Below are 18,309 nucleotides of genomic sequence, written 5' to 3'. Positions count from 1 at the left end.
CTTAAACCCACAATCTAGCATTGAGGGCAAGGAAAAGAGAACGGGCTCTTTGGCCCATATTGTCTGTGCTGAAGATGATGTCAAGATAAACTAATCTCATCTGCCTCCACATGATCCATATCCCTTCATTCACTGTATATCCATTCAGGAAGAAAGTTGGAAATATTTTGGAACTTTTTTTAATAATGAAATATAACATTACTTTATTGCTCCTTTGAAAGTCTTTAAGGACATTTTCGGGCAGCATGTAAGAGTAATGTTTTACACCAGTTTTCATTAACAAAAAACAAATGTACTATAGAGCAGAACAATCCACTGGCATTCATCCCATTAATTTTCACAGCGATTGATTTTGATTTTTTGTGATGATATAAAATGCATAATAGCTTTTAACAGCTTCTGTTGTACTATTGAATAATGACAAAACCTACCCCTCGCCCGTCCCCACCCTCACCCCACCCTCACCCCAGTGTTCTGAATGCCTCTGTTTGCTCGATTATTGCAATATGTCCTTCGTCAGATCGTTGCATCCAATGTTTTCATGAAAGTTTTGAATGCAAAGTATTATAATCAATGTTTATCCTTTTAAGGCATGTTAATTAATTAGCTCAATGCTTAATTGGGGTTGTATGAGGAGAGGAAATTAGCCATGACAAACCAGCAGCTGTGGTGTCAAGGTTAATAATGGACTCTTGCGTTTTGCTCTGCTTGATGAAGAAATTGTCTTTCAGTGATGACACGTTATTGAAGTAGCTTTGGGTTAGCTTTTGTCAAATGCACCAGCATGAACAGTGCAATAATGGAATAACCAAACGAATAGCAGTTTGAGTATTTTGATTGGAACCAGAAACAAACATGAAGTCCAAATTAAATCAATTATTGGGCCAGAATATGATGAGAAAAGAATTGTGAGTTTAAGTCTATAAATAATCTAACAATTTATGCAGAGGAAAAGCTACCTCATGGTTGTAAATTAGCGCGGAACTTACAGTTTTGCATTCAGTCTCTGTGAATTTAGTGCATTTGACTAGCGGCATCCAGACGCATGAGCGTGGCAGTCAGAGGTTTCACTGCAGGGTCTAATCTTCTGCTTAGGCTACAATGATTGTTGAAACATGAACCATCACACAAAGGATCCAGTAAAGGCAATGTCACATTTCTGTGCTGAATAAGACGGGCTCCAGGTGTACAGTACTCAGTGTTATGTGCACGTTAGATTGATTGACTGACTGATGGATTTATTGAAGATACATCCTGGAAATAGGCCATTCGGCCCACCGAGTCCATGCTGACCATCGATCACCCATTCACACTAGTTCTAGGTTATCCCACCTTCACATCCATGCATTACATTGGCTGCAAGTTACAGCCGCCAATGAACCTACAAACCCGCAAGTCTCTGTGATGTAGGAGGAAATTGGAGCACCTGTCGGAGGGAGAATGTGCAACCTCCACACAGATAGCACTCTAGATGACGATCAACTCCAGGTGCCTAGTGCTGAGGCTGCAGTTCTACCATCTGTGCCACTATACATCCTTAGATGTTGGAAAACTCCATGAAAATTAACTTAACTTAACTTAACTTATGTTTTCAAATAGACCTGTAAGTGTATAAGTTGTTTCATGTTACATATCCATCTGTCTTATCCACTAAAGTCCATGTCTACATCTTTTGTCTCTGAATAAACACTTGTAAGCATTGACATCAAGGTTGGTTTAGGTATTGGTTTATTATTGTCACATGTACCAAGAAACAGTGAAAAGCTTTGTTTGCATGCTATCCAGTCAAATCATACAACACACAAGTACAATCAAATCACACACAAGTACAATAGTGCAAAGAGAAAAATACCAGAGCACAGACTTAACATTGCTCCTTATCCAGAGTGCAAGTGACTTGTGCTTGGTGACTTACCATTAGCAAATATTGCTTCTAACGTAACTTCTGCATCATCTGAATTGTATGGCGCTCAGCTGTGTCTGAGAGTCTCAGGTTAGGTCGATGGTTGTCTTCATCATTGCTAATATGGTGAGCCAATGGTTTGAATCTACTGTTATTTTCTGCAATATTACTATTCGCTTTTTCTGTATATAGAATTAATTACTACAGCAACCAGAGGACATAGGTTTAAGGTAAGGGGGGAATGATTTATAAGGAACCTAAGGGGTAATTATTTTACACAAAGGGGGTGAGTACATGGAACAAGTTGCTAGAGGAGGTAGTTGAGGCAGGGACTATCATAATGTTTAAGAGACATTTGGACAAGTACATGGATAGGACAGGTTTAGAGGGTTATGGGCCAAGTGCGAGCAAGTGGGACTAGTGTAGATGGGGCACGTTGGTTGTCGTGGGCAATTTTTGCCAAAGGTCCTGTTTCCATGCTGTATGAATCTATGATTATGACACTGGGTGATCGTTCTATGCATATATTCTAAATCTCCAATTATTTTTCATCTTACCTGAAGCTTCAGAATTTATATTTATTTAGTTTTATTCTTCATCGGTGCATTTTTCTAGATTTGTCTTGTCATGTTTTCTCATATCCTTGCCTTCCTAATTTTTGCTTTACTTTCACCCCCAAACTTTCTTTATCCTTTTCACTTGCATCCACCAGGTTTTAGATTTGGAAGCTCACACTTTTCCTTTGTAGAAACATATCTTCCCTAAGCTCCCACTATGGCTTTGACTGCCCTTCATTGTTCAATCTCTCCCTTCTGAGGTCTGAGGTTCCCACCTGCTTTAAAAGGGCATCAATAATACCGGTGCCCAAGAAGAGCAAGGTGACGTGCCTCAATGACTATCGACCCGTGGCACTAACGTCTGTGTTGATGAAGTGCTTTGAGAGGCTGATCATGGTGCAAATCAACTCATACCTCGACAAAAACCTGGACCCACTGTAGTTTGCTTACTGCCACAACAGATCAACGGTAGATGGGATCTCGCTGGCTGTCCACTCCGCTCTGGACCACTTGGACAACAAAAACACATTATCTCAGGCTGTTATTCATTGACTACAGCTCGGCATTTAATACCATCATCCCCTCCAAACTGGTTACCAAGCTCTCAGATCTGGGTCTCTGCACATCCCTCTGCAATTGGATCCTCGACTTCCTCATTCACAGACCACGGTCTGTCCATATTGGTGAAAATGTATCATCCTCAATAAAAATCAGCATGGGAGCACCTCTAGGCTGTGTGCTCAGCCCCCTGCTGTACTCGCTCTATACTCATGACTGCGTAGCCGGACATAGTGCGAACTCCATCATCAAATTCGCTGACGACACCACTGTTGTGGGACATATCATTGATGGGGACGAGTCAGAGTATAGAAGTGAGAATGACCGATTGACCAAATGGTGCCAGCACAATAACCTGGCTCTTACCACCAGCAAAACCAAGGAACTGATTGTGGACTTTGGAAGGGGTAGGATGGGGACCCACAGTCCCGTTTATATCAACGGGTCGATGGTGGAAAGGGTCAAGAACTTCAAATTCCTGGGTGTGCATATTTCCCAGAACACTGATGCAATCACAAAGAAAGCACATCAGCACCTCTACTTCCTGAGAAGATTATGGAGAGTCGGTATGTCTAGGAGGACTCTTTCGAACTTCTACAGGTGCACAGTAGAGAGCATGCTGACTGGTTGCATTGTTGCTTGGTATGGCAACCTGAGCATCCAGGAACAGAAAAGGCTGCAAAAAGTTGTAAACACTGCCCAGTCCATCATCGGCTCTGATCTCCCTACCATCGAGGGGATCTATCGCAGTCACTGCCTCAAAATGGCTGGCAGCATTATCAAGGACCCACACCATCCTGGCCACACACTCATCTCTCCGCTGCCATCAGGTAGATGGAATATATATATATTCTATGGTATATGGACACACTGATCTGATCTGTATTTATGATTACAATATCCTGTTGTGCTGCAGCAATGCAAGAATTTCATTGTCCTATCTGGGACACATGACATTAAACTCTCTTGACTTGTCTTGTCTTGACGATGATTTATCTGCTAGGAGCAATTTTTAATCCACCTTCCCTCAGTCATTGCTCAGTTTTGTAACAAATGATCTTTCCTTATTTAGAACTTTTACTCCTGTTTTAAAAGTAGTGCTTCTCAATAACTGTGTTAAATCTAACTAAATGGTTGAAACATCTAATACTGCAGGTTCTGGATATATGAAATACAACCTGAAAGAGCTGAAAATACTCAGTAGGTCAGTTGGCATCTGTGGAGAAAGCTACAGGGTTAACTTTCACCAGAAAAAGGACATTGGTAGGAATAGGTTTGAAGGCAATAAAATATACTCTCCTCCTTTCTTTTCAATAGTCTGTAATAAATAGTATAAGGCTGTTTTTACAAATATACCTATATTTCAAATAAACTAAAACTTGTCATATTTAACTCAAGGGACAGCATTACGCAAGTGAGATAATGTGTTGCACCAGTGATATTTTTGTTTATCTCTGTACAACATTGATTTTGCAGCGTACCCACTTTATTTCTCTGGTCATTTCAAGCTGTGAAAAAGTCAGATTAATAGTCCGGTTTATTTACAAGCAGGCTAATTAAGTGCCACCACAGCTGTGCAAAAAACTAATGGTACAATACCTTGCACATAAAATCTTTTTAAGACAATAAGATGCATTAAATTCCCAGAAGTTCATTTTAAAAGCTTTAAATCTTAGACTATTATGAACTGTTACATTGGACAATTATTATTGTGGAACCTCTTCCATTGCCAAATTGTGATACTTGTCGTTAAAATAGGATCACTGCAAATATCAAGAAAAGCATTCAGTTTTAATGGACTGCTAAAATATTTTTTCAAATCAATTGATCAGAATATTTATTATATCACTCGCATCCAGGCATGACGTGAACAGCTGTTCAGTTGTACATCGAGCTATTTGACTGCAATTTAAATTATTTTTAATGGTTGTCATGAATCCATAAATTAGCTTATGCTAAAACTTTAAAATATGGTGGGTTTGCTAGAGCAAACGTGATCCAAATAATTCACGTCAAACACCAAGATGTCAATATGAATATTTTCTCGGGTATTTTTGATCTGTCCATGGCCTCACTCCTCACCATCACTGTATCCTCATCCATTTATCTAAGGCTGTTCTTGTGAACAGCAGGCATCTGGAGCCTGGGGACTTGCATTCAAGCTGTGCACCTGGCCTTGCCATTACCTTTGCTGCCTCTGTTCTGGCAAATCTTACAGATGGGCCATCTGCACTTCAAGAATCTGGCCAGTGCAGATAAGAATCTGTGTTCTCAGGTGTACCTTGTTTGTGGAATCACAATTTATTGCTACTTTTTCTCCAACTGTGAGCAGATTCAGCACATTAAAATTTCTCCAATGGTTGCAAAGTGATTTTGTCCAATTTAAGTGTGTTAAAACACTATACAAGTTTGTCTTTCTTTTTTTCCATTTGACTGACCTTTCCTATTCCGTATGATCTGATTCCATCCGAGTCCTCCTATTTTGCACTGCTTGACTCCTGCAGAACTGTTAATAAGTGTGTGTGAATATACAATGCCCTGAAATTTACATAAACTAGCATTGAAATTTCTAGTGTAATGGAGTGAGGCTTTTTAATATGATCATTTTGAAGAGTTGAAAGAACAACGAGGCTTGTTTTATTGATTATAATGTGCAAAGCAGAACCTTTATTCCGGGACAATAATATTTCAATGGAACTAAAGCACAATTTCTGCAACGTGTAGACACATTGGACCATTGCCTATAATTCAAATGCACACAATGCAAATGCATTGCTATCATTATAATTTACCGCGCTCTCCAGTATTTTTGATCCCCAGAACATTTGCAAGAAACCTAATGATACACAAAAATTCACTTGTTGTTTGGTGTTGGAATGCTTCTTAATTGTTATGTAATCTTGTGCTTTGTAGAACAACATGTGCCATTGGATTTGAATTCCCTTTACCATTTGTTTATCCCGTGGAACATTTTGTGTCTATCTTCGGTGTAAACCAGCATCCGCAGTTCCTTCCGACACATATTCCTGTCTAATGACTGTCCAGTAGTTGTTTTGTTCTGCATATTCTGGGCTATTATTTTTGCTAACATAATGAGGAGTTAATTATTTCAAACCTTTAGTTATTTACCTATTCCAGGTAATGCCACTTCAGATAAATTGGTAAAACGATCTATGACAAAAAAAGAAGCACTTAAAATGATTAGCAATGCCAAACAATCCATAAAGGCATATCTTAGTGTGCTTCAGTTGTATTTTAAACAGCTTTGATTTAAAATTCATAGTTTTGAAACCTTATTCTTGTTGTCTAATGTTCTTTGAATAAGAATGGTATATAATTTATATAAATCACTCTTCAAAAAGATGAAGCTGATGATAACTAATTTGAGCTACTTCTGTATTATTGCAGCAATAATCTTGTGTTCTCGGTTTTTAATATGGGATAGATAAGGCTTGTCATTTACTGAGTGCTTAACTTTGCATCAAATAAACATGATTTTCATCTGCCATCCTCCAGCAAAATAGATTTGACTCAGAAAATAAAAATGGTCCATGTTTGAAGGTATCCCTTGCAGTATAATACTGTGTGAGATGACAAATAGAATCCTTGAATTTCATCCAGCTGGTGTATACTTGCCATGAGGCAAAATGTATTTTGTCAAAAACTGTTTTCAGTGACAAGTTGTCTCAGTATAATGCAAATGTCCAGCTGCAATTAGTGCCAGCATCTGTCAGCTGCTTGAAAATATTCAGTCCTTGTTAAGAATGTTTCCAATTACTAACTCCTCATAAAATACAACAGTGAACATGGAACCGTATAGCAGAGGACTAGTCCTTCAGCCCACAATATCTACACCGACCATGATGCCAAGGCAACTCTTACCTGCCTGCACATAGTCCATATCCCTCTATTCTGTTTCTTTGCCTCTTCACAATCGTTATATAGCTGGAGATGCCCATTTGACCATTTGTTAGAAAATTAATTCATGAACCTATTCATGCTGTGCTAGAATGGGGCATTGTTTACAATGTTGTAAATTGGATACCATTGACTTTCTATTAGCCTCCCTTATGGGCCTGTCCCACTTAGGCGACGTTTTAGACGAGTGCAGGAGACTCTGTGCTCGCCACATGTTCGCTGGTGGTCGCTGGTTAGTCTCCTTCATGGTCGCGAGGAGTTCCCACATGCTGGGACTAGTCGCGGCCTCAGTATGGTTGCGCAAATTTTTCAACATGTTGAAAATTTTTCTGCGACCAAAAATTGGTTGCCATGGAGATAATCGATAATCCTGCAGTCATAGGTGCAGTTGTAGTGGGGTCGCCATGTAGTTGTAGGTAGTCGAGGTAATCGTAGGTGGTTTTAGTTAATCGCCTTTGCTGACCGGGCATTTTCATTGGCTCATTGGGGGAAAAAAACATAAACTGGAGTTTTCCGAACCAAGGATAACCGACCGGTAATGTTAAATATCCACCAAACTTCACAGCTGTGTATCTCTGGCTTATTAAAAGTTGTCAGGCTTCTTAAATGTTGTCTCCACTCCTGCTCCCCCCTTCTCCCCCCTATCCCCCTTCTCACCCCCTCTTTTAAAGGACTTACCGTACACTGTGCTAGCCGGCTTAATTACTGCGCCAACCTTCCTGTTCATCGCGGTGTGTATCTGTATCATCTTGGCTTTGCACTGTGTGAATTTCAGACAGTGTTCCCCCCGCTTTCCCTTGCCCCTGCCTTTGCGATGTGTTTGTGTGTGTGTTCCACTCTGACAGTCGCCATTCCAGTTCCCAGTTTTTCAGGCAACTTGACAGTCTCCGGCAGTCCACTGAAAAATCGCCTAAGTGGGACAGGCCTATTACATAAGGTGATGGGATCTCTTCTGCGACTCCACCTTGGTTTCACCTTTGGCTCTGGAGGTAGTATTCTTGCCAGTAAGTCAAAACGCTGTGTGTTGGAGTCTTTTTCTGATGACTTCAACAGAAAGTCAACATAGAATTTCTGTGTTGTTATTAAGGTGTGCTGCACTATTGCATGTGGTGTCTTTTGGATGAGGTATTAAAACAAGATGTAGGAGCCATTTATGTTTAGTCTAGCTACTGTTGGCATATTATATTATTTTGCCTAGATATACCTTACAGTATTATTTTGGACACTTTGGGGCAGATGCACAGAGGGGCGTGTATATATATGGGCAAACAAGGCGTAGGGGTGGAGAGTATACAGTTTTCACCAGACCGGGAAGAACTATTAGCTACAACTTGTATGCAGAATAAGGATAGCCTGGTGTGTTCATTTCTTTGTTCGTACAACTACTTCAATAAAGAACCAATTAAACTGGAAACAACGACTGGAAAATCTGTTCTAATTGGTCTGCATAAGATCACTCTTCCTTACCTGTGTAGTAATGGCAATGGAAGTTGGGCAAGGAAGAGTCGGAAATTTGCTATTACACAAGAGGCTGGTTATTCTATTGGATTAATGAAAGCAATATTTCAAAGAAAATAATATCCACTCAACATTACCAAAACCGATATTTAGTCATTCTTATATTTGTTTACGGATCATTGCGATGTGTGAATCAGCAACAGTAATTGCACCTCAGCTGTAGTTTGTTGCCTGGAAAGGCCTTTGGGCTATAAATAAAGGTGCCATACAAATGCAGCTTTTAATCCTTTGATCAACTGAGAAGTGACAAAATAGAACCCAGCTGTCACACATAGATATGAGTGGCAGGCAGCCAACGTTGGCAAGGTGAATAATATCATTTTGTGTTACTGTCACAAGCTGTTATCAAGGAATAAAGATCTTCTATGATATTGGTGCAATGAATAATTTATTAGATGGGTAAGATTTTGCAGGAGAGTGCCAGAAGGCTCAAGATTCCCGGATAACCACACACACACACACCAAACTTGCTAGCAATTCGCCAGCCTGTACGTCGCTGTGTGACAAGGATGGATATGGAATCCAGGTATAGGGCATGAAGTTACAGCAATTTACCACCACATTACTGGGAATCTGGGAATTTTATTAAAAAATCTGGTGCAAGAATAACAGGCAACCAAAGAAAGTAGTTGAGGCGGGTATCATCAATAGACATCGGAAAGGTGGAGAGGAATGTGGGGAAAATGTGGAAAAATGGGATAGTTTAGATGAGGCATCTTGGTCAGCATGGACATGTTGGGTTGAAGGGCCTGTTTGCATGTGTGCTCCGGTGCTCCAGGTCATTAATCACTCACCGCAGTTTCAGGGTGTCACAGCAGGTCTTCCTCAAGGCAAGTCCTCGGCCCAACCACCTTCTGCTACATCAATGACCTTCCTTTCATCACGTGGACAGAAGTGAAAGTGATCACTGAAGATTGCACAGTTTTCAATTTCATTTGCATCTCCCCAGGAAATATAGTAGTCTCTTCTGGATGTAATGAGACCTGGCCAACATCACCAGGCATGGATTGGTGTGGCAAGTTATATCCATGCCACCATAATACCAGGCACTGACCAACAAGATAAATTCTATCCATGTACTCTTGATATTCAAAGGCTACCTCAAGGCCATCACCACTCTGAATTCTGCACTGAATACACAACCCCCATAGCCAATATTTTGTACTGCTATAACACTATACTGTGAAATATTGCACATTCTGAATTGACAATGATGTTTATCTAGCCGTCTTTGCTGTTTTCATTGTCGTTATTTATTCATCTGATACGTTGGAGCTCTGCTCGAGCAGTGCACCAGAAATGTTGTTGTATGTATTTACAATGACAATGAAGTTATCATTATTATTATTATCATCATCACCAAATCCTTGATCATCAATATCCTGGGAATTACCATTTAGTTAAAAATCCATTGGACCAGCAACATAAATACTGTGGCTACAAAATGCTGATTAGATATCTTGCAATGAGTGATTCACCCCCTGACTTCCCAAAGAGTTATCATTATCAATTATGCCCCTGTCCCACTTAGGAAACCTGAACGGAAACCTCTGGGGACTTAGCGCCCCACCCAAGGTTTTCATGTGGTTCTCTGAGGTTTTTGTCAGTCTCCCTACCTGCTTCCACTACCTGCAACCTCCGGGAACCGCACGGAAACCTTGGGTGGGGCGCAATGTCTCCAGAAGTTTCCATTCAGGTTTCCTAAGTGGGACAGGGGCATAAGGCACAAGTGAGGAGTGTGATGGAATACTGTCCATGGGCCTGAATGTGTAACTTGAACAACCTTCAGGAAATTCAAAACAATCCAGGACAAACCAGCTCACTTTATTACACCCCATCCATCACCCTAACAATTCATTGCTTCCACGAATAGCAGAATGCACCCTCTATAAAATTCACTGCAGCTCCTCTTCTTGGTTCTTGTAATAATACTTCCCCACTAGGAGAAATCTCTGCCACCAGGAAGGGCGTGCAATAGGAACAGCGTGGGGGTATCAACACTTACAAGTTCGCCTCTCTGTGCCTTCGAAATATATTGTAATACTTTTATTGACACTGGCTTTAAAATCTGGAGACAAATCTTGTCAGCAGTTGAAGACAAATTAGGATCCAGCTGAAAGATGGCTTTCAATGGCCAGTTCAATGATTACATGGTCTAATCTTTTCAATAATGCATTCCAGCTCGACATAACATCCTAGAAAAGTCTGTTTTGGAAAATTGTTAGGGATTTAGAGATATGTAATGAATGCTGGCCCTGCCACAAATGCCCATATCTCAAAATTGAAATTTAAAATTATATATAAAAAGAGCTAGAATAGCCATAACTAAAATTGATGGGATGGGTTTTAAGGAGATTTTACATTAGCAAGGACACTTCAGCTTTGAAAGGAGACTTACATAAGAGAGCACAAGATTATATTTTATATTCAAAGGAATGTGTCAGGTTTAACCTTCGAAATTCTATTTTCAGGCTTCCAATCCCAATAAAATCAAAGAAAATTGTGGTTGCAGGTCATTTGGTCTCTTCCTCTGCACCATGTAGGTTCATCATATTTGACCTTGATTAAATCTTTCATTTGCCTCCAATTTTCATAGAAAACTGCCTAATCTTGGCCGATCATTCCTCAGAGCTTAAATTTTACAGTCCTGGCAATATCCTAGCAAATATTATCTGCACCTTCTCCCATGCAGTCACATTTTTCCTGTTGTACACAGTGCTCAAGCTATTAAGTTGAAATTAATACAAGAAGAAAAAAATGAGACGCTGAACATGTCTGTTTTGTAATCAGTCTTTAGCAGCATTAACTCTCCTGAGCTGCCAGCAAGCCTGAATCTGATCAAGACTCTCAGAGCAGACTATTTCAGGATTTGAAGCCCGCAGTAGTGCACTATTAAAATGATTAAATGGCAACCATTGAATCAGCCTTTGAAAGCTTGCTTTCAGTTGGAGCCTGGTTTGTTTTCTTGTCTTGTCAAGATATGTATCAAAGAAAATAAGCAATTGACAGTCTTGTGACAGGAATTTGTCTTTGCTCCCATTTTGAAAATTAATCCAATTTAATGTTGGCCTGTTGATGATTGCCAGCCAGTGTGGTTGGAATTGTGGTTTGGCTCCTGGGTCGTTGAAGCTATTTATTTTTAGTGTTTATGTTTGTAACAGTGGCTATAAAAATCTGGAATTGATGTAGCATTCAGTACTGAATATAAAACATGGTCATATGCTGTAAATCACTCTCCCTGTAATGACATATTTTTCAAAGCACCTAGCTCTATTTGCAAGTGAGAGCAGAGGAATACAGGGGAATTCCATTAGAGTTAACCCTGGGCATAATAAAATCTTAGCTTCATCATCACTGCACTAAATTTGACTGCTGCTCGGAAGATATGCATATAACCATCAGCAATTTAACAGCATTATATTTTTATTTCATTTCAATTTATTTAAAAAATTCAATTTTTCCTGCATGGATCTCAATTTATTTATAGTTTCTCAGTCTCCAGGGGAAAAGTAAGATATTTTTCATGCTTGCTCATTTCTCTTTGTAGGCAGTCCCTCGGGGCTGAGGATGACTTATTTCCACTCTACTTCTTTGGTTCTGAGGAGACTGGTTAGACGGTGCGAGACCCCAGTGCCTGCCACGTGTGGGACAAGGGGTAGGTGATGTGGGCAGGTAAATGTATTTTCAGGTGTTGCCCACTCCTTCTACTGTTTGCACATGAGCTCAAAGCGTTTGGTGTCATCATTGACGCTTCTTCCCTTCTGCAATTTGAGTGATCAGAGGTCATGAATTACCACACACTAATGTGCATGTTATTTTTTTCAAGGGGACTTTGACAATGTCCTTGAGTGTTTTCTGAGTTCAGCTGGAAATCATTTGCAATGTTTGAGTTTCCATTTGAGTGCTCATTTAGCTTATTTAGTTTAGTTTATTGTTACGTATACCGGGGTACTGAGGTGCAGCTTTTGTTGCGTACTAACTAGTCGGCAGAAAGACAATACATGATCACAATTGAGCCATCCACAGTGTACAGATACATGGTAAAGATAATAACATTTAGTGCAAGATAAACTCCAGTAAAGTCTGATTAAATTTAGTGCGAGAGCCTTCAATGCATACTTATGACTGCGTAGCCAGTCACAGTGCGAACTCCATCATCAAGTTCGCTGACGACACCACTGTTGTGGGACGTATCACTGATGGGGATGAGTCAGAGTATAGAAGAGAGATCGAGCAACTGTGCATATGGTGTCAGCGCAATAACCTGGCCCTCAACACCAGCAAAACCAAGGAACTGATTGTGGACTTTGGAAGGAGTAGGAGGGGGACCCACAGCCCCATTTATATCAACGGGTCGATGGTTGAAAGGATCAAGAGCTTCCAATTCCTGGGTGTGCACATCTCTGAAGATCTTTCCTGGTCCGAGAACACTAATGCAATTATCAAGAAAGCTCATCAGCGCCTCTACTTCCTGAGAAGATTACGGAGAGTCGGTTTGTCAAGGAAGACTCTCTCTAACTTCTACAGGTGCACAGTCGAGAGCATGCTGACCAGTTGCATCGTGGCTTGGTTCGGCAATTTGAGCGCCCTGGAGAGTAAAAGACTACAAAAAGTAGTAAACACTGCCCAGTCCATCATCAGCTCTGACCTTTCTTCCATCGAGGGGATTTATCGCAGTCGCTTCCTCAAAAAGGCTGGCAGTATCATCAAAGACCCACACCACCCTGGCCACACACTCATCTCCCTGCTACCTTCAGGTAGAAGGTACAGGAGCCTGAAGACTGCAACAACCAGGTTCAGGAATAGCTACTTCCCCACAGCCATCAGGCTATTAAACCTGGCTCGGACAAAACTCTGATTATTATGAACCCATTTTCTGTTATTTGCACTTGATCAGTTTATTCATGTGTGTATATATTTATATTATGGTATATGGACACACTTATCTGTGTTGTAGTAAATGCCTACTATGTTCTGTGTGCTAAAGCAAAGCAAGAATTTCATTGTCCTATACAGGGACACATGACAATAAACTCACTTGAACTTGAACACTTGAACTTGCAGTAGATTACCAGCTCAGAATCACTCTCTAGTTGATGATACATTGGTTCAGTTGCTTGATAACAGCTGGGAAGAAAGTGCCCCTGAACCTGGAGATGTGCGTTTTCACACTTCAGAGTCAGATTCAGATTCAGATTCAAACTTTATTGTCATTGTGTGTATACAAGTACAGAGACAACAAAATGCAGTTAGCATCTCACCCAGAAGTGTGAACACAGAATAATGGAACAGTAAAATATATATATGTATATACAATGGCGAAGGAGACATGTTGGTGGAATTGGGGGAGTACAGTCTTCAAGTTGGAGTGATTGAAGTCACCCGCAACAATCAAGGCAGCCTCGGGGTTATGAGTCTCTTGTTTGCTAATGGCAGTATGCAGTTCATTGCAAGCTTAGCATTATTACGGAGGAACGTAGGCTGCAGTCACAACAGTGGAAGTGAAATCTCTGGGCAGATTCGATACCTCTTGCCTAATGGGAGAGGGGAGAAGAGAGAGTGAAACTCATCCTTGATTATGTTTGTGGCCTTGCCAATGCAGTGAGAAATGTAAATGGATTCAATGGAAGGGAGGTTGGTTTGTGTGATGGACTGGGCTGCATGACAATTCTCTGCAATTTCTTGCGGAGTTGGATGGAGCTGTTTCCAAACCATGATGTGATGCATCCCAATAAAATGCTTTCTACGGCGTATCTGTAGGTGTTGGTGAGAGTTGTAGGGGACATGCAGAACTTCCTCAGCATTCAAAGGACGTATAGGTTTCAGGTGACTGGTGTTAGGAGCTGGTTAAGAATCTCAATATTGATGATGATTGGTATTGAGGTTCTTCATCTCCATTATCAGAACCTCAATGTTGGGGATGTTAGCCTGGAAGAGGATACTAACATTGGTTAGCTTATTCTGCCATTTTGGAGGATTCTGCATAGCTTGTTTCGAGTTGCTTGGTGCAGGTTGTCTGAGTCTTCAGAGCAAACAGGATGTGTTTTCCTCAGCAAAAAAGCTCAGTAGGTCAGACAACATCTGTGGAGAGAAATCATAGAAACATAGAAACATAGAAATTAGGTGCAGGAGTAGGCCATTCGGCCCTTCGAGCCTGCACCGCCATTCAATATGATTATGGCTGATTATCCAACTCAGTATCCCGTACCTGCCTTCTCTCCATACCCCCTGATCCCCTTAGCCACAAGGGCCACATCTAACTCCCTCTTAAATATAGCCAATGAACTGGCCTCAACTACCCTCTGTGGCAGAGAGTTCCAGAGATTCACCACTTTCTGTGTGAAAAAAGTTCTTCTCATCTCGGTTTTAAAGGATTTCCCCCTTATCCTTAAGCTGTGACCCCTTGTCCTGGACTTCCCTAACATCGGGAACAATCTTCCTGCAACATCGGGAACAATCTTCCTGCAAATAAAATCGGCAGATGATATTTGAAAAAGGGGCCCAACCCGAAACAGCGTGGCCTTGGGAGGGTCTGCTGTCCATTCTACATGTTACTCCAAACCTACAACATTGTAGTTTACATTGATGTTTACTGTGTAATTATTACAGTGTTGTACGGTATAATTACAGTGTAAATTACAATGTAGTTTACAGAGGTGTTGGTTGTCCTGCTGAGTTTTTCCAGCATTTTGTTTATCTTCGGTGTAACCCAGCATCTGTAGTTCCTTCCTGCACAATGTAGTTTACTCCTAACCAAGCCTTCTGGTAAGACATTCAGTTGTATTACAGACAAGTGCGCCACTATCTGCTTGATTATGGAGTTTAATTAAAATGGATGATAAAAACTGGCCTTGCATTTGGTCCTGGTGCCCTGTGAATGAATATAAAAACTATTGATTGCTGGATATAATCAGTAGCGAAGCATTATCTTTTCCATTGTCCTTTTCACTGAAATTAAGAACTCTGTCTAGGACAGAGACCAATACCTCTTTGCTCCTTTAAGCTCAGTAGCCCACCTAGAAATAACTTAACTCTGATAAAATCTGGTTCGGAGAACTATGAGAAAGCATTACTATCAGGTCCACAAATACACACTTTGTAGCATAAGTTAACATGTAATGACGAATTGTAATGTTTATGTTGGCCTAAAATAGGACACCTTGATAGTGTCCTCTGTGATGTTCAAAGGAAAGACTCTGAACTCTTTCTTACAATTTGGCTTTCTTCCCAACCAATTGTTCAAGCTCTTTTGATTGCAACATGCGCCTTAATTTAGTTCAACAAAGAAACTGACAAGTTACTAAAGAACCTGTAACCGGGTAAATCGGGTAAATGTACAGTGTAGGAAGGAACTGGAGATGCTGGTTTAAACAAAGATAGACACAAAAGGTTGGAGTAACTCTGGGACAGGGAGCTTCTCTGGAGAGAAGGTATGAGGGTGACGTTTCGGGTCGAGACCCTTCTTGAGACTAGTTAGGGATAAGGGAAACGAGAGATATAGACAATGATGTGGAGAGATAAAGACCAATGAATAAAAGATATGCAAAAAAGTAATGATGATAAAGAAAACAGGCCATTGTTCGCTGTTTGTAGGATGAAAATGACGGGTGAGGGAGGGATAGAGAGAGAGAGGGAATGCCTGAAGTGAGAAAAATCAATATTCATACCACTGGGCTGAAAGTTGCTCAAGTGAAATATGAGATGCTGTTTCTCCAATTTGCATTTAGCCTCACTCTGACAATGGAGGAGACCGAGGACAGAAGGTTCTATGTAGGAATGGGAAGGAGAATTAAAGTATCTGACAACTGGGAGGTCAGGTAGGTTCAGGCGGGCTGAGTGAAGGTGTTCTGCGAAACAATCACCCATTCTACGTTTGGTCTCGCCGACGTATAAGAGTCCACATCTTGAACAACAGATACAGTAGATGAGGTTGGAGGAGGTGCAAGTGAACTTCTGCCTAACTTGAAAGGATTGTCAGGGTCCCTGGACAGAGTCGAGGGAGGAAGTATAGCGACAGGTGTTGCATCTTATGCGGTACTTGGGGAGGGGATGGTTTGGGTGGGAAAGGATGAGTTAACCAGGGATTGTGGAAAGGGGTGGAGATGGGAAAATGTCTAGAGGTGTGATCCCGTGGCAGAAATCTTGGAGGATTATGTGTTGTATTCGATGGCTGATGGGGTGGAAGGTAAGGACTAGGGGTACTCTGTCTCTGTTGCGGCTAGGGGGAGGGGGAGCAAGGGTGGAGCTGCGGGGTACCGAGGAGACATAAGTGAGAGCCTCATCTATGATGGGAGAAGGGAACCCCCATACCCTAAAGAATGAGGACATCTCAGATGTCTTGGTATGGAACACCTCATCTTGGGGAGAGGGGAACCCCCGTTCCCTGAAGAAATTGAATAGTCTTTATCCTTCCCCCACCGAGGTTTCATCATCTGCTTGTGCCTTGTGTACAATGTGTATAAACCAAAGTAATCAACAGCATTTCTAACATTATTTTCTCACAAAAAGCAATAACTTTAAAAAAAAATCAATGTGTTTAAACCTGCTCATTTGGCAGTAAAAAGGTCTGCCATGAATTGATTGTTTCTCAGAAGTTGCAGTTTTGGTGAGCTGGGTCTGCTTCCACGATAATGATTGATTGAAAGATACAACATTGAAACAAGCCCTTCAGTGCACCGAGTCAGTGCCGACCATCGATCACCTGTGAACACTAGTTCTATGTTTTCCCACTTTTGTATCCACTCCCTACACACCTGGGACAATTTACAGAGACCAATTAATTGATGAACCAGCACGTCTTGGGGTTATGTGATAAAACTGGAGCACGGTCACAGGGAGAATGTGAAAATTTCACAGACAGCCATCCGAGATCGGGATCGAACCTGGGTCTACAGTGCTGTGTGGCAGCAGCTCAACCCGCTGCACCACTCCATTGCCCCTATCAGTTTCTGAAAATTGTCCTAGATGCTTGAAACCTGGATTACCCTGAAAGCCAGATGCAAGAATGATTCTGATTAATTCACGATCCTAAAGGGAATTTTCATAGAAAATTATATTGTATAACCATATAACCATATAACAATTACAGCACGGAAACAGGCCATCTCGGCCCTACTTTTTTCCCTTAGTCCCACCTGCCTGCACTCATACCATAACCCTCCATTCCCTTCTCATCCATATGCCTACCCAATTTATTTTTAAATGATACCAATGAACCTGCCTCCACCACTTCCATTGGAAGCTCATTCCACACTGCTACCACTCTCTGAGTAAAGAAGTTCCCCCTCATGTTACCCTTAAACTTCTGTCCCTTAATTCTGAAGTCATGTCCTCTTGTTTGAATCTTCCCTATTCTCAAAGGGAAAAGCTTGTCCACATCAACTCTGTCTATTCCTCTCATCATTTTAAAGACCTCCATCAAGTCCCCCCTTAACCTTCTGCGCTCCAGAGAATAAAGACCTAATTTATTCAACCTATCTCTGTAACTTAGTTGTTGAAACCCAGGCAACATTCTAGTAAATCTCCTCTGTACTCTGTATGACTTTTGAGCTTTTAATTTGACCTAAAATATCTGGTATTTTAAGCTTGAGTCAATTGCATTTGTATAAGCCAATCATAAATTGAGTTGTGTATGTGTATTAATCAACTTCTAAAAAGTTTTTTTTTTTGTCTTTTCTTCTAGCTGGCAGCATTGGAGAGACAGATCTTTGATTTTCTGGGTTACCAGTGGGCACCCATACTAGCCAACTTCCTTCATATAATTGTTATCATTCTGGGACTGTTTGGAACAATTCAATACAGACCTCGCTATATTGTGGTGGTAAGTTGTGACATTTTTTGCATTAAAGTAGATAA

At 40.9% G+C, this 18,309-nt stretch overlaps 1 protein-coding gene across 3 annotated transcripts in view; it reads left to right on the top strand.

Moving 5' to 3' along the window:
• The window catches only part of LOC129696263 (sodium/potassium-transporting ATPase subunit beta-1-interacting protein 3), a 415,153-nt gene that overhangs the window by 205,923 nt on the left and 190,921 nt on the right, over positions 1 to 18,309 (top strand). For all 3 annotated transcript variants that reach the window (XM_055633990.1, XM_055633991.1, XM_055633992.1), the window contains exon 2: positions 18,137 to 18,274. In XM_055633990.1, the coding sequence (XP_055489965.1) occupies positions 18,137 to 18,274 (138 nt within the window). The remainder of the gene's footprint in view (positions 1 to 18,136; positions 18,275 to 18,309) is intronic.

Source organism: Leucoraja erinacea, chromosome 4, assembly GCF_028641065.1.
Source record: "Leucoraja erinacea ecotype New England chromosome 4, Leri_hhj_1, whole genome shotgun sequence".
Classification (NCBI taxonomy): domain Eukaryota; kingdom Metazoa; phylum Chordata; class Chondrichthyes; order Rajiformes; family Rajidae; genus Leucoraja; species Leucoraja erinaceus.
Note: the sequence above shows the minus strand (reverse complement) of the source record. Positions and strands in the feature narration are given on the sequence as shown.